Source organism: Alligator mississippiensis, chromosome 1, assembly GCF_030867095.1.
Source record: "Alligator mississippiensis isolate rAllMis1 chromosome 1, rAllMis1, whole genome shotgun sequence".
In the NCBI taxonomy this organism is placed as follows: domain Eukaryota; kingdom Metazoa; phylum Chordata; order Crocodylia; family Alligatoridae; genus Alligator; species Alligator mississippiensis.
In genome coordinates, this window is record NC_081824.1 from 146866954 (window position 1) to 146890427 (window position 23474).

At 42.0% G+C, this 23474-nt stretch overlaps 1 protein-coding gene across 5 annotated transcripts in view; it reads right to left on the reverse strand.

Annotated features, from left to right (window-relative positions):
- The window catches only part of WDR27 (WD repeat domain 27), a 261844-nt gene that overhangs the window by 215447 nt on the left and 22923 nt on the right, over window positions 1–23474 (reverse strand). For all 5 annotated transcript variants that reach the window (XR_009455736.1, XR_009455738.1, XM_059715159.1 and 2 more), the window contains exons 10-14: window positions 11867–11970; window positions 11327–11394; window positions 8727–8860; window positions 8013–8095; window positions 5732–5810 (exon numbers count right to left, since the gene is read on the reverse strand). Coding sequence is in view for 3 of the 5 variants with exons in the window: in XM_059715159.1 (XP_059571142.1) it covers window positions 5732–5810; window positions 8013–8095; window positions 8727–8860; window positions 11327–11394; window positions 11867–11970 (468 nt within the window). In the remaining 2 variants the exon portion in view is untranslated. The remainder of the gene's footprint in view (window positions 1–5731; window positions 5811–8012; window positions 8096–8726; window positions 8861–11326; window positions 11395–11866; window positions 11971–23474) is intronic.

The window sequence follows — 23474 nt, forward strand, 5'->3', positions numbered from 1 at the left end:
CTCCAGGCCAGTCGGGACCCCAGACCCCCGGCTCTTGGGCGTCCCTCACTGTGGGCCCCCCGCCCTTTTGACTCTCCTAGTCCTGGCCCCAGCTTGGGCCAGTCGAGGGTACTCTCCCCTTCGGGCTGGGTCTCTCTAGCCCCTCACTCTGTCTCCTCAGGCCTCACCATGCCACTACTCCCTTTTTCCTAGGGGCAATCGCAGCACCACGCCCTGTACTCATTCACGCTCTCGGGGTCCGCCCTCTCTGGGCCTCTCACAACACTGGCCCTCTGGGCCCCCCCAACAAACACAAGGGTAACCCACCCGGTGGTGGTGGGAGCTAGGGGTTAAGGCGCCCCGACCCGCCTTTCACCGGGGTGGTAACTGGCCTGGCATTTCCTGGGGGCTCCCGCGCCACTGAGAGCCGCACCAGACCACCCACTCCCGGCAGGGTGCAGTTTCAGGTCATGCCCAGGACCAGGAGTCTCCTTACCAACCCCTTGCAGCTCCCCCCTTACCTCCGGGTTGTTCTCAGCAGCCCTTCGGCCAGGCGATGTTGCTGCCTGGCCTCCTGCAGCCAAACTGCCTTGTTTATATAGGCAGCCCTTGCCTCAAAATGGCTGCCCTCATCAGGCACCTGGAGGCTGCCAGCTCCAGGCCCTTAAAGTGGCAGACACACCCTGTGCTCTGCCACACTTAGTATTATTTCTTTTGATTGAACTTGGTAAGGCCACAAGGTCAGGGAACCTTGACCCCAAGTAAGGATCAGTCCAGATCCTGGCTCTCAGAGTGCCAAGAGGAGGCAGAATGGCCAAGCAGAGCTGAAGTGACCTCATAGATGGGGGCAGTAAACCCCTGAGAGTGAGACACCAGGACAACAGCCGGCAGCCACTGGAGGACCGGACAAGGCTAGAGGTGCCACAAGTAGCTTCAACGCATCAACACCGATGATGGCATGTGGCCGGGGTGTAGGGAAGGAGGAGCCCCAACGTCAAACCACATCTACACCATAAGTATCCTGGTGGGCACCCCCGTACTGACACCACTGAACCCCTCTTTAAGAATACTATTAACACCAAGTTATGGCAGGACAGTTGAGGGTAAGAGAGCTTTGGGGTACTCTCAAGGTTGGTCGCTGATGGCGATGGTGTGACATGCATTAATAAAAAACGAGGGAAATTTAATCTGGATTTCAGTAAAGCATTTCAAATAGTGCCACATAGGAAACTAGTTAAAATGGAAAAGATGGGACTCGGTATGTGAATTATAAAGAAGCAAGGAACTGATTAAAAGGGAAACAGGGTAGATAAAAATCAATGATTTTGTTAATCAAAAAAAATCAGATATTTTTATTTAATTGTATTTTAAGATGCTTTTTTTTAAAAAAGAAACCTATATAAAGATAGTTTTTATTTAAGACAGGTTAAAGCTCAAAGACATCATCATGGAATGGGGATTATAACTTCTAATTATATACTATTTGAGACAGTATTGCTGGATAAAGTGTATGAGAAAGAAATTGAACAGTGTGCAAAAAGTCTAGAGGGGAAAATTGTTAACCTGAGTCTTGATGGATGGAGCAATGTCCACAATGATCCAGTAATCTGTGTTTGTATGACAACAGAAGAGAGGACTGTCTGCCTTACAGAAACAATTGATACATCAGGACATGCACACACTGCAGAATACTCACAAGAAGTAGCAGTAAAAACTATAACAGTCTGTGAAAAAAAATGCAAACATCTAGTACGCAGCTTTGTCACAGACAATGCTGCAAATGTGTCAAAGATGAGAAGAAATCTAAAAGAAAGTAAAGAAAGCCCCAAGCTAATAACATGGCTGCTGCACTCATTTGTTGCGCCTCTTAGCCAAAAACTTCACTGATCCAGAAATAAAGGTTAATGTTGTTGAAATTGCAAAACATTTCCATAACAACCACTTTGTAGCAGCTGCTCTGAAGAAAGCAGGAGGAACCAAACCAACTCTCCCACAAGACATGCAATGGAACTCAGTAGTGGACTGTTTTGAGTAATATAGTGAGAACTGGCCTAATCTGATGACAATTTGTGAACAAGATCATGACAAAACAGATGGAACTGTCATAGTTAAGGTTCTTAAGATTGGTCTAAAGAGAATTGAAGAATGTATGCTGACTATCCTGAATCTTATTTCTGTAGCCTTGAACAAAGCGCAGGAAAATTGTTGTTTTATTGCTGATGCTGTTGAAATTTGAAAGGAACTGAGTGAGACCTTGAAAAGAAAAATACATAATGAGAGAGTTTAATTACAGGCATTTAAAAAAATGAATGGATCAAGCACTATCTCCAACTCATTTTCTTGCCAATTTTCTCAGTACTCTGTATCAGGGTAAATCCTTAACTGCTTAAGAAAAGGAGTTGGCTCTGACATGGGCATCCAGCAATCATCCCTCCATAATGCCAACTATAATAAATTTCAGGGCTAAGTGTGAACCATTCAAGAAATATATGTTTGCTGATGAGGTTTTACAGAAAGTCACACCAGTGAACTGATGGAAGTCACTTAAGCACCTGGATCTATCAGAGATTATTGAAGTGATAATCCATCTTTTAACAGCAGTAGCTTCTTCAGGTACAGGAAGAATATTTTCTTCCTTTGGACTACTTCATTCTAAATCGAAAAATCACTTGGGAACTAAAAAAAACAGGAAAGCTTGTCTTCTTTTCCAGCCTATGAATAAACAGGAAGAGGAAGGTAAAGACTGAGTTTGCTGCATAACCCAGTATTTTTAGTTTCTTGTGTTGATCTGACTGAAATAATTTATTTAATTTTGTTAAAAACACATTTCACATTTATAACTAAAATTGTTAAAATTTTTAAAATACATATGCTTGTTTTGTTAAAATAATTATACATGTTTGTTGTTGGAGAAAAATATCCAAAATAAATAGACTTGTGTTTTAGTTAAATAAAATAATTTAAAATGTCTGTTGTTTTTCATGATGGCTCTTGTTGTTCTTGTAATACAAGACGGCAAAAGTATCTCCCAAATAACCATGATTAATCTAGTGACTTGGAGATAGTTCACCTCCTAATAACTTCACAAGTATCTGCTTCAATTAGCTTTGGTAAATAAAATAACCAAATCATAATATCGTTTTCTAATGTAGCTCCAAAATTAATCTGAAAATATATCAAAATTAATCACTGCTTTAAAATGTATAGTGTGTACCTTCTAAAAATGAATCCTACATCTATCTCTGAGTTGTGAATAATATGTATTGTTACATCAAACAACAAGAATGCACTTTTTGTAGAAAAAACATTATTAAATTGAGGCTTCCTAACCAGTGATTTAAAATGTGATTCAAATCATTATTTAAATCGATTTGATTTAAATTAAATCACCTTGAGGGAAGATGATAATGGGTTGTGCTTAAGCTATCAGGGCAAAAGGAGCTTATTAGTAGAATTCCATGAGGCTTAGTCTTGGGACTGATCATATTTTCATTAATGATTTTGGGGGAAAAAGAAAAGTAGAAGGGTACTAATGAAATTTAGAGAAGACATTAGGAGGTACTGACAATACAGATGAAGATCAGAACATCATACAAAAAAATTAGATGATCTTAAAGAATTAAGTGGAATTAAATTGAACACTATAAATTGCAAGGTCATACAGTTAGAGACTAATAAGTATTTCTGCTATAAGACAAGAATTTATAAGTTGTCAGCAACAAAAGAGGAAAAAAGATTTGGGTGTTCTAGAGCACAGGATGACTATACATCAGGAAGATAATATGTGCTTCTTTCTATTCTTTACCATATTTTCTTTCCGTCAACATATATTTTCCTGGGTTTTTCTCTTTTACGTTTATTTAACAATGTACAGTAGTTCCCTCTATCTTCCTGATTACATTTGACCTCTCCCTTAGTCCCTTGTGTCCTCTTTCAGCTTTTCCCTCCTTCCCCTTACTCTCTTTTTGCTTACTCATACTTCCAATCAATCATTTCCTCCCATTTCTGCAATACCCCCAGTCATTCCATGAAATCCTCACATACACATATTAACCTAAACTACTTTGCTCTTCTCCAGGCTTCAAAGGACCTTGGTGAGGAAAGGCAACAAAAGGAATTTCAAGACACTGGACTCTCCAGGAGCACATCCAGAGGGAGTACAGTGGCGCAATCACATCCCCCTTTGGCTGTATTGCCCATAAGCTCTCAGCACCAGGTCTGCCCAGAGCTGCTAATTCTGCTCAGCTCTGGAGCTCAGATAATGAGTGCTGCTGCTACCACTCACCCCCATCCTTTCTCTGATTGCTAAATTCACCAAGGAGGGAAGAGGAAGGCAAACAATAGCAACAGCCACCCCATAGCCCCCAGAGCAGGGGCAGATAATTATTTTGGGTAGAGGGCCACTTAATGAGTTTTGGCAAGCCATCGAGGGCTGCATGACAAACAGCCAGGGGCAGATAAATGTTAATTTTCTAAATTTTTTAGGGGCCACACAGGCCGGATAGAATGGCCTGGTAAGCCGCATCTGGTCCATGAACCGCATTTTGCCCATCCCTGCCCCAGAGCTATGCAAAAGCTCCAAGCAGATGCTCCAGGTTCTGGGCAGATGGTGCCCCAATCAACTGGTGAGCTCAGAGCACACTACCAACAGGGAGCTCCAGCAGGAATCTGTGCTGACCAGGCAGGGAATTCAGAACTTATGCACGTGCGGCACAACCAAAGTGAGGAGCTGCACCCCCTTTGCCCCATTCCTGGATCCACTACTAGCTCTCCCTTGCCCCTGGAAAATGGGACAAGAGCTAAGGATCTTCTTCCTGCTTGCTGGAAGCCCAAAAATCTTCACAGCTGGAGCAAAGCTAGAAGCCATTTATTCTGAGGCCACGAGGCAGGGAAGCATTCTTTTTCACTACTCTGCACAGCTGAAAGGTAGATAAAATACAGTGATGGAGGAAGAATTAGGCAGTAACTGCTTCTGCCCTGTTATCTAAAGAATATAAATCTCTCCCACAAGTTTCCATGGTGCTTACAGTATAGAAGACCCATTAAAACTGTCCACACTAGTGCCTGACTGAGCAGATAAGCTCAAGCTCATCTGCAGCTATCTCCAACAGGATCCAAAACTAACTAATGATTCCTTTGCTGCTACTGTACCATAAAGTAAAATCCCATAGGAAAGGAGAAAGTCACTGTCTCATGTAGTATCATCAAGTTTATTCTTAAGAGACTCACTGTTATGAGTACAAAGGAGCTGGTTGAAAGGTGTTATCAGGGCCTTCCTTGTAGCATCTATTTTCCTTAGTTGCCAAAACCTTCAAAACTGTCTTGTTTATATTTTAGCAAGTTATCACCTGCAACTGAAGGCTATCTACTTGGGTGCCTACCCACAATAGCTTCACCTTTTTCTCTATAGGAGCCAAGTAATATACTAGCTGGCATATTTTAATCCCCAAAAGAATTTTGGTTCATGTTACAATCTGACCTCCAAATTGAATCACTGACAGTTTGGGGGGACTACAAATAAAATGGCAACATACAAACAGTATTTCTAAATAGAAGTACATATGTCACACACGGTAGACATTTGAACTTCTAACACAGAATGAACAGACTATATATTGGTAGGCTGTATTATTATATTATCTTCAATTCTACTGCTGCCAAATGGAATCACTCTTACATGCTATAAAAGACAAGCACCATACAGCAATATTAAATACCTATAGCAATATCTGTATCAGTATATTTTACTCACTGTGGTGCACTTGTATAACCTGATGATTTAATTTTATTGTGGAAAACCAGGGGTTGGTCTTTCATTGTGCCCTTCGGACCTGCATTAAAATAGTTTAAACCTTTAATAAAGCAGTTTTAACATCACATTTCTGTAATTCAATATAAAATATATTTCTTTAAGTTAATTAAACATTTCCTGTCTCCTTATATTAAAATTTTTGAAAATTTAAAATGGGATAAACAGTTATGGTAAACCAATCATCTAAAATAATGATAAACTGAAGAGTGGACAGACAGACAGGCAGACAAACTAAAGTTTTAGACATTGCTATTTATGTGACAAATCATCATGTGCCAAACATCAAATTAAAAATCAAATAATTAAATATATGGCACATACACAGATTTAGTTTTCTACTGAATGCAGTATTTATCGAGTTTGTGATCAATAATTCATAGAAATAAAATTGGTTTTGCTTTTTCCAGGTGGTTTTATTACTTTACAAGCCTGAGAAATAAAAAATTATACAATAGTAGGAGGTTAAAAAAAAATCACTTTTGTTTTATGTCTTCACATGGTTCAACAAATATATTCCCAAAACAATAGCAAATGTATGTTTTTCTTGTTTTTTAAAGACACAACAGTTTTCCCTTCTGCTGGCATATCATTAGGTTTAGTTTACTCTTTCCCCATTACATATATTTGTCCTTCTAAATTTCTCATATATTTAGTACTATCACTAATCATTGCACCACTGTCCCTACATGTGAGGAAGAAGAGTGAATGGTTTCTTCTAATGTCCTTCTAATGTCCTAGTTAAGTTTCCAAGCCTTGTGTGTCAAGGCTTGAAAACTTAACTACAACATAACCATAAAACAACTACTGTATTCTAACTTACAGTTTACATCAAGAACCAAGTTCTGTACTTAGTGAAACGTATGGAAGCCTGCCAAATCAACACAAGCAAGATCTACTGTTCCTACATCAGTGATTCTCAACCAGGGTGCCCTGGTGTGCTGTGAGATGCTTTTAAAAATGCCACTGGATGACACACAATGAGTGCCCATACATGCGCTCCGGGATGGGGGAGTGCGTTTTAATTAGACAGCTCCCAGACGGCTGCTCTAATTAAAATGCTGCAGCATCACACGTATTCGGCGTCCCACATTTCAAAATGGCCTGCTTTAACTAAAGCTCGTTTAACAAGTTTTAATTAAAGCGCTCCCACCGTCATTTTGAAATACAGTCCACTGAATACATATGACATTGCAGCAGGCTGGAGCATTCTAATTAGAACATATTAGAGTACATGTATAGGCAGCCAATATTATCACTGTTAGGTGTGCAAACATCTATACAGGATTCAGAAGATAAAGCCAGAGATTTTAAATAGCACTCTATAGTATCAAAAAACATACTGTCCTGTTGTGGTCTGAGTAATTTGCAACAGAATAATTGCTCTATTATTTTTTCTAGTAAAAAAAAACCAAACAAGTGAAAGCTAAGAGCTCACATTTTCTGAAGACTGCCTGAAGTGTAAAAAGGTTGAGAACCTCTGAGCTAAACCAACCCACATAAGTGCCTATCCAACCTTTTCTTGAAAGATGTCAATGAAAGAGATCCCACAACTTTCCTAGTCATCTAGTTCTATTGTCCTACTGCTCTTGCAATCAGAAAGTGTCTCTAAATCTACTTTCCTTGAGTTTATGCCCCTCACAAAACATTACACCCTCTATGGCAAGGAAGAACAGTTTCTCCATAATCCTTATGGCAGTCTTTCAAGTATTTAAAAATTGTTATCATGGCCTTCCCTTAGTCCCTTTCTCAAGTAAAGACTTGAAAGGTATCTATCTGGAATGGTTTAAGAATAATTAATCCCCATTTTTGCAGGAGGATTTATTTAGATGACCCTTGAGGTTTGCTTCAACACAATACTACAAAGCTATGACTGAATCTCCCTGAAGGTTTAGAATCATTAAAACATTGGCAACAGCACCTCTTTCAAGAAACAAACAGAGAAAAAAATAACTGACCATAAGCACAAATGCAAATTATAAAAGACAGACAGGTAGGCAACGAAGACAATTTAAGGAAACCCCTCAGAAAGTTCTGAGGTTTTTGTTGTTAAGTTTCAAAGTGCCATTTTTAGGAAGAAAAGTATTTCAATATAAAGCACAGACAAGAAAATATAATGCATCTTAGAAGTTGAATAAAATGTACATACTTATATGAGATCATGATTAGCTTTTTAAGAATTATTTGCTTTCTAACTGTTACTTCGAAAGTGGTTAATACTCACCAAGAGTTTTTTTATTGGTTAATTTGCTGCTTGATTTCTTAAGAGATTCAGTATTCAATGGAGAATTAGGCAACAGGGAGCAACTAATGATAAAAAAAACAACAAAACTATGTTAAGCACTATTTTCATAAAAGATAATATGCTTTATCTCTTATTGGATTCATATGCCACCTTTCCATTTCCTGTGTGCAGCTTTGAGGGATACACAGTTGACTAGTCTACCCCATTATGTAAGTAGTTGCAAATAACCAGATAGTACAAACAACCTGGTTTGGGACTGGGACTTCCAAATTCTTCTCCTATTTGGTATTCATTCATTTTGAATACTGACTTAAGAGTCTCTGAGTATGTGTAAGAAACCCTAACTCCACTGAAGACATAAGAAGACATTTATTTCCATAGAGCCTGGTTTTCACCAACTGCGTGAAACAAAAGCATTCAAGTGACAGACAAATAAGCAGTTTAATAAAATGTGAGCATAAAACGTTATCCATCTAATAATGTGGTTGATTCTGTATTTCAGGTTTAGAATAAAATTAATAACTGAGAAAAAACGAACATTTGTTTGTTGGGGTTGTTTGTTAGGGCTGTGGTCATTTGACCCGAGTATTCTCTCCTGCCCATGGCAGGGGGTCAGACTTGATGATCTGCTCAGGTCCCTTCCGACCCTACCAACTATGAAACTATGAAACTAACTATGAAATAACTTGGTACCTGGCAATGACTAAAAGACACTTCTCCTTTCCATATGAGAGAAATTCATTCTTCTGAGCTCTCATCAAAGCAGTGGGGCTAATCTCCAGCAAAGCAATCACGCTTTCAAACATTGAAGTAAGCAAGCATAAAACCTGAAGTGACAGGATGAGAAAGTAATATTCCCCTCACTTCAAAATTAAGTTGTACCTACGTTTGGCAGAATTTGAGATAGATAGATAGATAGATAGATAGATAGATAGATAGATAGATAGATAGATAGATAGATAGATAGATAGATAGATAGATAGATAGATAGATAGATAGATAGATAGATTGTCCTCCCCCCTCCCCCCCCCAGCAGAATTCAATGTTTATATATATAATTTTAAGGGCAAAAATCAATTTTTATTTTTAAGCATTTCTTTCAGTTTTATCTATGTTTATTGATTTAGACTTTTCAGGGTTACACGCCCAGGTCCAGGGCAGCTCCCCTGCCCTGATCATGCTGCCTCTCCCCATGTTTCTAGAGCTCCTACCCAGCCCGGTCCCTGCGTACTTGAGCCAGAGTGTGTGGGGGTGCCCCCAGGGCCCAGTTGCTTTCCCTGTGCTGCCTGGAGGGGCAGAAGGCCATGGCCATCAAGGAGCCAGGCCGCCCCTCCACTGATGCTCACCACACAGGGCTTGCCCCCTAGGAGGCCACAGGGAGCTGCTTCCCGCCCCTGTGATGGGGAGCCATTGCCTCTCCCTTTGTTCCCACAGCTCCTGCCTAGCCCAGCCCCCGCATGACTGGAGCAGGGGTCAAACTTCTGGTGAGCCCTGATGATGCATGGGCTGGCCCATGCTCGCTCGGAGCTGGATGACTGCTCCTCAGCTGGGACCTGGGTAAAGCAAGCGGCCAGTGCACCAGACTCCAGACTGTCAACAGCCCTGCCCCTCCAACCCTCACTCCCAACAGCTCTATCGGCACGGCCCCCAGCTCCTGCAGCAGCTGCCAAACCCACTACCAAAGGAGAAGTGCTTGAGCGGTGCAGCAGGAGCCCCCTACCCGGCCTGCAGCAGCTGTGCTCTGTGTGTGTGTGTGCGTGTGCGCGCGCACCCCCAACTCCAGATTTCCTTACCCCATCCCAGATTTTTTTTTATGTTCCCTTTCTATTAATTTTGATGATTACCAACAGACTGACAGGTGAATCGAAGTTCATTGATAAAGATTGAAATTGCAAAGCCTAGCTATAACAACAAATAAACATTAATGATCCAAAGCGATAGGCCATTCAATGTCATTTATGAAAATGACTGAAAAGCAGTAACTAATCCTATCCTGGTGGATCTAAATCTGCAAAACATTAAGCACTACTAAAGTGAGTATATAGCCTCCTAGGCATACAATTATGCACTCTCAGGACCTTCCTTAACAGGCTTACATAGGCATGTGTAGACGAAACGAGGGGCATGTGTGCACAACACTTTAAAGTGGGCTAAGTGCTTTTGCACTACTTTAATGGTGTCAGTGTTTGCACGCCTTGGTGGTATATTGTGCATTAACTACAGCCGCTGTAGCAAATTAGGCAGAATGCACCCTTAAATGACTTGGGGTGCTGTCCTACAAACTACGGAGCAAAGCACCAGGCTCCATGCAGCTCGGGGGCTCTGCAGGAAGCCCTGCAGACAGCCTGGCAGCAGCCTGGAAAAGCAGGCTCTGCACAAGACAGGAAAAAAAAGGCAGGGAGCCTGACCTTTTGTTTTTCCCCCTGGAGCCTGACTACCTGTCTGAGCTGCACAGGCGCTCAGTGCTTCCCTCTGCAGCTGTGGTGTCCCCCAGGACTGCCCAAGCCAGATGCCTGCAGATGAGCGCTGCCTGGGGGGCGGCCACCGCTGCCGTGGAAGGAAACACGAGCCTTCCCCTCAATCCAGGAACCGCTCCACCTGCTGGCAGCTCACCTTTACAGCATGCTGTTGCCAATGAGAATGACATGAAAAGGGTCCTACATGCAATGAGTGAGTAAGTGAGTGTATGTAAGCTAGGAGCAGCCACCATTTAAATAAAACATACTGCTGATCTTAAAATTGGAATAAAGGCCTGGATTCCACTCACAGTTCTGGGCAAAATGAACAGAACAGCAAAGACTAAAGCATAAAAGTGGGCAAACACCTGAATGCCAAAAACATGACACCCTAGTCAAATATATTTCACTATTTTTCTCAGAAGAACTGGAAAGGATAATGTCCTGATGCTTGTTTGAGGAATGGCCAGGAAGGTTTTTAACTATTCCACACCAGAACACCTGCACTTCCTTAATTTCCTGTACTGGACATAACTATCCAAGTTTCATACCAAAAGCTAGATAAAGGATATTTAAAATGGCTTGTACAATATATTTATGAGAGGGATTTTTAACTTGTATACAGTAGAATCAGTTACGTTCAGTGAAAGTACTATGCAATTCATATCAAATAAAGCAAATTGTGCTTCTAACTTTTTGATAACAAGACATCCAGAACATTAAAAACGAGTTTTAAAAAAAGGTGTACTTGCACTCCATCCCTGACAATCATCTGCTTACTGAAAGTTACTACATATTTAAACATGTGTTTAACAAATATGTCAATAGCGTACTCACCTTGCCATCAACAGCCTTCCTCGTTAGTACACATGATCCAGCAAACTGAATGCTGAGGTCGCTGTAATCTTTACCCAAAAAAGACAACATTGTGAAATTGTATTTTATTTTTCTAATGAAAAATGCTATTTAAAATCAGAGAAAATATGGGGCCTAAATGTTTTTTCACTCCAACTTTAACCAGCAGAACTCCATTACCTTCAATGAAGATGCTCCCAGATTACACCAGAGTTACTGGGACTACAATCTCACCATTAAATCTATTAATAATGAATTCCAAAATAAAATGTAAATTAATTAATAGCTATTAAATAATACTGTATGCTAATTCAACTTCCTTAACAATTCAAGACTACCATGAAAAGGAGTGGTACATGATTTAAAATATTTAAAACAGAACTACAGATTTTTCCATTTTACTCTACTAGTTAACATACCAATTCTTCTCATACTATTTAGAACAGATCAAAATCAGATCAGGTGAAGGGGAAAACAAATACTTAAATCTTATCAAACTAGTCAAATTCAATGGGATCATACCTTTATAATGTAAAGCAGCTTCTATTTCAAAGTTTGCCAAGTTAATTATGAACAAACCAGTAGAGCTTCCTATCCATAAATATCTGGCAATCACAGCAGGAAAACTAATTTAATAGAAAAGAAAGAGTATCTTTTTAACTCAAGAGACAGAGTAAGTATTCTCTTTCCCATCTCACTACCACCACATCAATTTTCATCACAAAGAGATGGAAATGGATACTTGAATTTTAATTAAAAGATATTTTAAAAATTAAAACTTTCAGCAGATAATTAGACAAGATTTACAACTTTAAAAAAGAGCTACAACTTTGATTTTTTTGTAATTGTTAAAATCTTTAGGTTTAAAAGAAACAGTACAATTTAATCAAAGAACCAAGGAAGATTCATGGGATAGAGCAGATGGTAATTCTAATCTACTTCACTGTTGTATATTTTCTTCCTTTGTACTACCAAATTGTTTTCCATCATTCCAAAAATAATTTCTTATAATTTCCAAAATATAGCAGTTATAATATGATTTTTTTAAATGTTTTTAATTTTCATCAATATATTTCCATTTTAAATAGGGATGTACTGATAGAGATTTTTGGGGCCAATACCGATAGCCAATATTTAAGGAGGCATATCAGCTGATACCGCTCCAATTTCCGATACAGCTGCCTCCAGCTGATATGTCCGGCATGGTGGAAGGGGAGCGGGGAGGGAAGATCAACACCCCCCCCATGGTGAGGGAGGGGGCAGGCACAGGAGCAGGCGCCAGGTGGGGTGAGGGGGCAGAGCCATGGCTCATGGGGGGGAGGCCGCTGCTTGCACCCCGGGGGGGGGGGGGGGCGGGCATGTGCCCCCCAGATCTGTGCAGGGCAGGGTGGGCTGCAGCCGGGGCTGCGCAGGGCTCTTCTCAGCAGGGGCTGGGCTCAAAGCAGGCACCAGCAATGCTGGGAGGATGCTGCATCCACACCAAATTTAGCTGCCACTCTGCTCCCAGTACTGCCACCACTGAGCACCTGACATTGCCCCAGCTCATTGCCTCACCTCCACCCACACACCGGGATGAGCCAGGCCTGTGCCAGGTGCTGCTGGCACTTACTCTGAGCCCAGCCCTCGCTGAGAAGAGCTCCGCACAGCGCCAGCTGCAGCCCACCCCCCCCTATGCAGATCTAGGGGGCATACGCCCCCCTCCATTCCCTCCTGGGGTGCAAGCAGAGGCAGAAGCCACTTCTCCCTACCACAAGCTGTAGCTCCACCCCTCCACCCTGCCTGGGCAGCACCTGCCCCTACCCCCCCCACCATGGGTGGTGTTGATCTGTCCCCCCCACGCCCCTTTCCTCTCATCCCCTTCCACCACACTAGACTTAGCAGCTGGAGGCAGCTCTCCACACTGCTGGCAGCTCTCCACACTGTCTGAGTGATGCTGCGCGCAGCACAGGTATTTATCGGCCAAATTATTGGCCCCATTGGGCCGATATCCAGTACAGTCAGTTTTCTTTATATCAGTACCGATCCGATATCAGACTGATGTATTGGTGAACCTCTAATTTCAAAACTTTTTCTTAACCCAATAATTATGATTGCATTATTGTCATCCAGTGGAATGACTTCCTAGGGATGGAGTTGTCAAAAAAATATTCCAGCTGAACAAACTTCCACTGGAAAATGTTGATTTGACAGAATCTGAATGCTCCATTGGAATTTGTCAATTTTGCCAAAACCTTAAAAAGAAACCTCCAGTATTTCCTAGCATCTTACCCACCTACTCAGGCCCTGAGACTTCCTAGCTGATAGATGGGCTGCTATCAGGCGCTCTTTTTAGGAAAAGCCTGAGAACATGACCACAGTACCCATTCAGGTCAGCTCCGAGCCACAGACACTACCGTATACACTACCTTACCGCCAGGCTTGGGTGTGCTTGTAATAGAACCAAGTGAGCAAGGCTTATTTCCTAGGCTGCAATCCCAGGTCCCAAAGGGAGATGGCAGAGGCTATGGACAGGTGTTATATTTATGCCGGGCGACAAGCCTTTCTGCCAAAAAAAATTAATTAATTAAAAAATTGAGCCTATAGCTGTTAAAGGGAATTTTCCCAGGAGAGAACTGGCTCTTTCATTAAAAAATGACAGCACATCCACTTCCACTTCTCCCACAGCAGCTTGAACACCAGTATACTTCTCCCAGAAATGGGATACTTCCCAGTATCCAATAGTACTTCGCTCTCCATCCCTCCCTCCAAGAGAGAGATTGCTGACTCCCTGGTAACCTACCCAGTGCAAGCTGTCAGAGAGCCACATGGGGACCCTGCTGCCACTGAACAAACCCAGATCACCCCCAGTCTGTGCAACAAAAGGAGAAGGATTCCTCTTCCAGCTGCAGGGTCATCTGCCTCCCATCTCATACACAGCTCTGGGACACCCTAGAGCTGTGCACAAGGCGAGAGGGATTCTCCCACAGCTGGATCCATCCCTGACTACACTGGTACAGCTTTGCTGCCTCTCACTCCATGCGCAGCTCTAGGATGACTTGGAGTTGTGCACAGTACAGGAGCATTCTCCTACAGTTGGGTCCTAGTCCAGGTAAGATCCAGCTGTACTGCATCTGCCTCCCACCCCTTGCACAGACAGGGGTGGCTCAGGCCTGTGCAGGGGGGGCAAGAGACAGAGGCAGATGCCAACAAAGCATCAGCTAGAGAAAGCCTGCCTACCATGGGGGCTGGAAGGAAGCAAAGGAGCAGCCAGGGGCTGGAACATTTGTATGCTCCCCTTCTCACCATATTTTCCAGTGCTGCAAATTTCAGAGATTAAATGCCTGTTCATACCCATAGATATGGCTTAAACATTAACAGAAAAACTTTATTATTCACCTACAACCAGAATTACATGGGAAGAAAGGTTAAGAAAAATTTTAAAGAGTCAATGACATTTTAAGTATGCAGTAAGCAAAAGGACTTTAAAATTTCTAACATGTAAGGTAACCAGTCATTGAAACCCCTTGTTTAGTAAAACACTATCTGACTAAGGGAATGATTGTGTCTGGCCCACTGCTATCAATCAGAATTTGTGCTTACTTTTTATTACCTTGACCTACTGCAACATTTTTAATCAGCTGGTATAGTTTGTTTTTTTTTAATTAACCCAAATGGATTTAAAAATGTCATTGTTTGACTGTTCCAAACTAAAATAAGAGTAATATTTTTCCTCATAAAAATTATTTTGCAATAGCCAAGGGAAGTGCACTGTAAAATCTATGCATGCAAAACATATATGCAAAACAATACATACATTCACATATAATCTTTAACATTAAGAGTGTGTTATATGAACCCGTCCACGGCAACTGAAATATAGATATCTTTGGACACAGTAAGTATATGAGAAGAACTGGCACAACTGAGGGAAAAAGTCATGGTAGCAAAGCCAGAACAAATCTGGAAATATCCAAATGAGTCTGTGTGTGAAGGAAATAATAACGTAGTTATATAATGAAATCCAGCACTCGAAAACAGAAGGGAATCCAGCAATCAAAAACAGAAGGGAACAGACTGATCTGTTACAATTTCAGTCACCATTTTGGTGGAAAGAATTATAAATTGGGCAATGGGCTTATTACAACATAAATATGTGTTTTCACAAATACTGACAAAGTTTTGTTGTTACCTGGACTGATGTTTTAAAAGTTCCCCTCCACACAAGCAGGTAAAGGTGAAATGGGATCTAATCTGCAGGAAGTGCAATTGTGGAATTGTGCATTAGATGCTATTGTGCCTTATTGCTGGTGTAGGGGGAGCCTACTTGCTTAGCAAAGAAGCAAGTACCACAGATGAGAGCCCCCTCAACTGAGATAGCTCCCAGTGGCAGGGGTGTCCCGCACACCTCAAAGGCTGAGGGTTCACAGCAGCCATGATCTCCCAGGCTATGTGGTGTGTGAAACTCCAGGGCCCTGGGGATTGCAGGCATGCTGATTCCTAGGACTAAAGGGTTTTATGCACCTCCAAGCCCTATAAATTACAGCTGCCTCAATCCCCAGAGCCCAGAGGCTTCATTGTGGGCATGGTGCGCTCCTGAAGCTGGGAGCCTGTCAGCTCCTAGATGCAAGGGAGTCCCTGCTATGCATGCAAACTAAAGCTCGATAGCAACCAGCTAAAGTTAGTACACATTTCTGAGGTCTAACTTTATAGTTGGTTGGAACTTTCTATCATGTAATAAGTACTTTGCAAGTGTAGCTGCTCTTAAGGTAATTACACAATTAACCAGTTAACTGTGCAATACCTGTAACGCATAGAGGAATCAAAGATTTATATTCCAAATATAACCTGTAGATCTATGGGTTCAGCTTGTAAAATAAGGTCACAGGAGTTGAAGTGAGGATATGGAAAAGTAAAAAGCTAAAAAGTTTAGTATGCACATTTTCACCACAGATATACAATACTCCTTTTCTAAAAAGCAGGAAAATAGTTAAACCTCTTTAAAGTAACAGAGCAGGAAAATTGTTTAATCGTGGTTTGTAACACTTTAATGCTTCTGCTACTTAGACTTTACTTTGTGATGGACTTCTACTTAAAATTGTTTTTAAAATACCAACTAAGTTACAAGTGTAGATCATATTAAAGCAAGAAATGGTGACATACAGAATCCAGAAAGTAACTGTAAACATGGAGTCGCCCACCGTTGAGTAGTACCACTGGAATCTATTCTTACTCTAAGGCTCTTTATTATTTTTATCAATGATCCAAAAGAAAATACAAAATTACCCTCAGTGAAGTGTGTAGATGCCACAAAGAGTGGAGAAATGGCAAATAATAAAGGGGATGGGTCATTTATGCAGACCAATTTTGACTGTTTGGTAAAATGGACATGCATTCCAAATATGTCAGGTCATGCATATAGAAACAAAAATGATTTATGCCATAAAATGGATGATTAAATTCTAAAATACTGGATGAATAATGGATAAGTAATAAGGATTTAGGATGTTAGGGTCAATAACCAATTGCACTTGAGCTCTCACTGTGATGCAGTAGCTAAGATGACAAATACAATCATAAGAACGTAGGACTAGAAGTGACTTCTTAGGAGCCTGAGTTCATTCTTCTAATCTGAAAGGCATCACCTTATATAATTATAAACATCTCAAACTGCACCATAAAGCTGGTTAGGTTGAGGCCCACTAATCCTATCAGAAGGCTATTCCAGAACCCCACTCCTCTAATGGCTTAGGATCCTTAAAATTAATGGGCCTATTTTGGAGCTGTCCAACTTCTGGGCAGATCTTTTTTTTTGGGGGGGGGGGGAGGTGCACACGCTGGCCATGCAAGTGTCACAACCCAAGGGTGTGATTTTTGTTTGTGTGTGCTTTGGCACTGCTAAATTATTTTCCCGCCGTTTGTAGCTTTCTTTGCAGGGTGCATTTCTTCGTTGCAGCACAGAAATGCACGTTGCAAGGAGTTCCCGCCATTTGTATTTAAATTCGTGCCCCAACATTGGTCAGTTCTAAATTATTCCTACGTGGCGGCTAGCGATTGGCTTGCTAGCCATATAAGAGGCTTGAGCGATTTCCGCCCAAGTTGGAGGACTCCACGAACATCAGGAGGAGGAGACTTCACGTCTCGTGAAGATCTCTAAGCGCTGCGGAGCCTATTGGACCCAGCGTGAATATCAAGAAGGCATCAGGGGTCTGATCAGCCTCTAGCCTCTCCCCGTCGCTGAGTGAAATCCTCGACGTACCCTTTCCCTGCGTGCACAAGTTCCACGAAGCCTAGCAAACTTCGTGGGAGTGAATCCAGAGCTCTGTCTGAGTCCTTAAACTAGGATTTAAGCGAAGTATTCCTGGAAGTTTTCCAGCCTGCACCGCGACCATCTACGGTGTAAGTAAACAATCTTAAACAACCATTACGCTTCCATGCCTAATTCTAGAGTGCCGCCTGCCTTCCCCAACCCGGCGTGTCCGGGCTGCTGGCCATAACCCGCTGCGCGAAAAAAGGGCCTCGGACTGCTCCCGGCCCGCACAGCAAGTAACCTCGCATCTCCCACACCCCACCTGGCCACATGCACAGGGTGAGCAGCCTGGCTTCCCCCTGCACCAGCAATGTGTGCAGCCCAGCTCCCCCTCTCCTCTAGCCATGCATTTTGCAGGCAAGACTGACTCCCTACTGACTCCATTCCCAACCACATGTCAGGTGGGTAGCCCACCTACCTCCTCTTCCCCCAAACCACATGTGCCATACGGGGAGCCGCCCCCGCCTCCTCCCAGCACAAGCAGTCCAGCTTCCCCCTGCCATGCGCAGCACCCTCTCCCCTCCCAACTACATACTTTCCTGCAGTACAGGCAGCCTGGTTCCTGCCCTTCTCATGCAGAGTACAAACAGCCTAGCCTCTTCCCCTGCCATAAGCGTAGCATGGGCACCCTACCCTCCCCACAACATAGCTCAGGCACCTCAGCCCCCTCTCACTGCACCTCCCTGCTCCCAGAAGCAGAGGCAGAAGTAAAAGCCTAAGGAGGGAGGGGGAGCCCAAAAAACCTAGCTGACACAGCAAAAGCTATTGGGGGGGGGGCAGTTGTGATGGATGCCCCTAGGCTGCATGCTAACTATTCAAAGAACATATGCAGTCTGTGGGCCACCAGTTGGACAACACTCATCTATTTATTACCACTTCTTCTTGCATCGACTTTGCTCTTTAGCTTGACTATTTCTTTCACTAGTGTTTCCTCCATGATTGATTTATATGAATCATATACTTTTCTCTGAGCTTTCATTTTATTTGGCAAAATAAGACAAGGTAAGTTCTTTATTCTCCTGATCATTATCTAGTAGCCCCTCTCTGCACACCTTCCAATATGAATTCATTTGGCTTGAACATGGGTGACAAGAACTATACAGTGTTTCAGATGGGGTCTCTTCAGTACCTTGAACACCAGCACTAATGCTTCCCTATCGCAGCTGGAAACACCTTTCCTGATGTGTTCCCTTTGTCTTTTCCATGATTATATCACCTTGGTGGCTCACAATCATCCTATAATCAATTAGTACACCAAGGTCCTTCTTCTCAGACACTTTCAGCAGATGAACTCCTAGCTTGAAATTGTTGTTGTTATTCTCCAAATGCTTGACCTTGCACTTCATACTACTGCATTTCATCCCATTTCTGTTATTCCAGTCCTCAAGGTCTTCCAGTTCACTGTATTCCAGTCCTCCTCTCTATTGTCAGTAACTCCCAATGCTGTCATAGGCAAAACTGATTAGTACACTTCCACTTTTTGTCCCAAAGTCATTAATAAAAATAGAAAACAAGACTGGTCCCAAAACAGATCCTTGGGGAACTCTGTTAGTTACCACCCTCCATACTATCTGCTGTCATCTCACCCTAAACCAGTTCCTCACCCATCTTACAGTTTGTCTATTAATCTCCTTCTCTCTCAGCTTCCTTAATAATGTCCCATAAAATAGCATCTCATATTTTACAAATGAGTCCAAATAAATTAAATAGATCTCATCTTTCTTGTCTTGAAAATCTATTATCTTACTGAAGAAAAATATGTAGTTAATCTCTTATAAGGTACTGTTAGTGAATTCACATTGCATTTTATTTAATTTTCCATTTTTCTTCATGACTTTAATTGTCCTTTTAAAAAAATTCTAAAGCCTTCCAAACTACTGGAATCAGCCTAACAGACCAGAAGTCTGCTTATATAAAGAAAGATTGAAAAAACTGACCTGCAAGTACCTTGCAACATAATATCATTCTCAACTTGATAAATGTATTGAAAATTCCTGCAGGGGTTTAGGTTGTAGCCGTGTTGGTCTAAGGACATAGGCAGACAAGGTTCCTTGGGTGAATTTGATATCTTTTATTAAACCAACCCAAATAGTTGGAGAATATTTATTAAGCAAGCTTTCGGGTTTTTGAACCCAAAAGCTTGCTTAATAAATATTCTCCAACTATTTGGGTTGGTCTAATAAAAGATATCAAATTCACCCAAGGAACCTTGTCTTAAAAATTCCTGCCACCAGGCCTGTTGTTTCATGTGCCTATTCTTCCAGAACTCTGACATAGAGATTATCTGTCCCCCTATTTTGGATGTTTTAAGATCCTCAAGGTTTGCTTCTATATCAGTTGTGGCAATTTCCATTCTCATATTCTTATCCCCACCATCTATTTTGCCTTTCCTTTATATTCAATATCCTCCTCCTCCTCACTGAAACCTGAAACAAATTATTCATTTAGATTTTGTCCATACCCAGAGTATCTTTAATCTTTACCCTAGCTTCACTACATAGTAGTCATGCTTCTTCTCTTACTCTCTCAATTTATGTAGCTGAACAATTTGCTTTTGTTTTAATATTCTTTCTAAGGTCTAACTCAGCACACTTTTAGCAAAACCCATTTTATCACTACTTTTTGGCATAACATTCAATGCTTCTACACCACCTTTACCCTTTATTTCCTCATGTTCCTGAACAGTGCATATCCTTCAATATTTATGTTCTAGCTGTCATAGTTACATCACTAGGTTTCCACAACATGATTTAAGCTGTTAAAAAGTTCCCTGCTTCTGACTGGATATAGGATGGTTTTGCCTGTATCAGAAAGTTCTTCTTTTCCTATTGAGAATGGCTATGATCTCAGCACTGTTTTGTCAAACCAGTCCTGATAGACCAGTGGGGTGATAAAGGCAATTGATTCTATGCAAGCCTCATGGATGGTCTCCTTTACAGCTTGCCAATCTTCCTTAACAAAAGTGTTATAATTTCCAGGCCTAAGGTTGTCAAGTTTCTTTCTAAAATGTGTTTGGAGGGCTTTGCAGTATCTAGGGGTCTGAAGGCATTTGATGTTGTACTGTCTTCGGATTGATCTGGGTTGCTTTCGATGTTTCATCGCAACCCTAATGGACGTGACTGATCTCACTACTACAAGGAGCACTACCAAAAGCTTTATGAACTGAGAATTGACAGTGATTGATGAAACCATCAAATCCATCCCACCGTATCCAGTAAGGGAAGCACTTGCCAGTCCAATGACCTCTGAAGAAGTCCACCAGGCAATAAAACAGATGAAGAACAATAAAACATTTGGCCCTGATGATATACCAGCTGAGGTCTTCAAAGCTGATGGGAAAAATAAGACCAACAAGCTCCACACAGTTTCTCAAAAGCTAGAACACTGAGGAAATTCCTCCTGACCTAAGAAATGCCAATCTTGTCACCATTTTTAAAAAGGGAGATAAGGCCGACTGTGGAAACTATTGAGATGTCAACCTCCTCTCCATTGCTGGGAGGATCCTTGCTCGAATTCTGCTCACTGTTACTGAGGAAATCCTTCCTGAATCTCATGTGTAGCTTCAGACCATCAAGAGCATAGGCGACGGGGGGGGAAGGGGGGCATGCCCCACCAACGGCCATCCCTGTTGCCGATGCCACTGGTGGCTTCTGTGGGTGCTCGCCAGCCCTGTCCCCGCCACCAAGGCTGGCTTCTGCAAGTGCCCCCCCAGACTCCAGAGGCACCAGTTGCCCATGATCAAGAGGCACCATAAACATGATTTTTGTGCCTCAGCAGATCCAGGAAAAATACTAAGAACCACACTGGGAACTGTGTATGGCCTTTATTGATTTAACCAAAACCTCTGACTCTGTTAACTGTGAGGCTTTATGGAAGATCTTATTGAAGTTTAGCTGCCCAGGAAAATTTACCACCATACTAAGACTTTTTCATAACCAGATGACCGCCTCCATCCTATGCAGTGGCTCCACTACAAAGCCCTCATTCGAACTGGTGTCAAGCAGGGCTGCATGATCGCACCAATTTTGTTTTCTATCTTTCTTGCAGACATCAAGATGCTCATCTATGACAGTCTGCCACATGTCATTGGCATCAAGTACAAGTTTTCTCCTGCCTCCATGCCAAAACCAAAGTTACTTTGGCCTTGATTGTGCAACTTCAGTATACCGATGATTGTGCTGTTGTTGCACATACTGAGGAGGACCTGCAAAAGACCCTTAACTGCTTCTCTCAAGCGTATCAGTGCTTGGGACTGACCCTTAACAATGGAAAAACAAAGGTGCTTCACCAGCTTGTTCTGGTCCCACCAACCTCCCCCCTCCCTCTCAGCTAAGATCCTCACTGATGGACAAGAGCTGAAGAATGTTGAACAATTTGCATACCTCTGCAGCCATCTCTCAAAGAAGGCCAGCACTGACACAGAGATCCAGTACAGAATCCAATGTGCCAGCTCTGCCTTTGGAACACTGAATCATGTTTTCAATTATCATAACATCAGGACTCAAACGAAGCTCCTACTATATAAAACTGTGGTAATCCCGACTCTTCTCTATGGCTGTGAAGCTTAGGTGACCTTCAGGGATCACCTGAAAAGGCTGGAATGCCATTACCACTGCTACTTCCAAAAGATCCTCAGCATCAAGTAGGAGGATCACTGCACAAAAGCAGTGTCCTCACCAACATTAACACCACCAGTATGGAAGAGTTGATTATTCAATATCAGTTGCAGTGGACAGGACATTATGTGTGGATGTCTGATGTATGTTTACCAAAACAACTGCTATAATCCCAATTCAACCAAAGTCAAAGGACACACAGGGGCCAGAGAAAATGCTTCAAGGACACCCTTAAGGCAAACATTAAGAAGTGGCAGTGACAACACAAATTAGGAAAAACTAGCCCAGGATGCCTTGTGAGAAAAGGTACATCTTTGAAGAAAACCGTCTCACCCTGGACGCAGAAAAATGAAGGAAACAGAAAGAAAGGAAACAAAACTGAAAAATCTGCAGTCCATCCCTCCCTTTAACCACCACCTTTGGCATCTTCCAGAGAGTCTATGGCTTTAAAATCAGCCTTCTTAGCCATTAACAGACTCATCGGCAACCCTTTACTTGACCCATGGGAGTGATCATCCTCGGCCATGAGGGCCTGCTGCCGCCACCACCATCAGCAACATGATTTCACATCCGACACCAGCAGATCAAGTTTCTCTATTTTGTTGTCCAGTCTCCCAATATCTAAACATGTTGGTTGTTTCTTACTGCTCATACCCTATTATTTGATTTTAATCTTGCTGGGCACTAAAACAAGGCATGAAAATTATACAAGTCTCTCCCAACATCCTCCTCTCATTACAGAGTTTAAAATTCTTTTTAATAAGTTATGCCAGCCGTGTTTCTAGAAAGTTGTTTCCCCAGATATTCAGGTAAAGTCCACTCTTCAAAAGAGCCCTCTCTCAGTAAATGCACTCCAGTGATCAAACACCCCCAAACCTTCCTTATAGCATTGGGCCATGTGTTAATCTTCATTATCTTCTCTCACGTTTGCCTTCCTTAGCTAGAAACTGGAAAAGTTCCACTGAAGATCACCTGAGCCTTCACTTCTTTTAACTCTTCCCTAGTCTTGAATAGTCATCCTTGATCTGTTCCAAAAAGGAATCTTCAATTCATTTGTCCCAAAACAAAGGATGGATCAGTGGATTCTTCCCTGCTCCCTTCAAGAATCTTTTTAAACTTTTATCCTTGCTTCTAAGAGAGAACCCACCATTCTAATTTCTGCTCACAGAACAGTCAATTTTTGTTAAGGAGCTCCAAATTATATATGTCTACCTCTTCTTGGCATTAG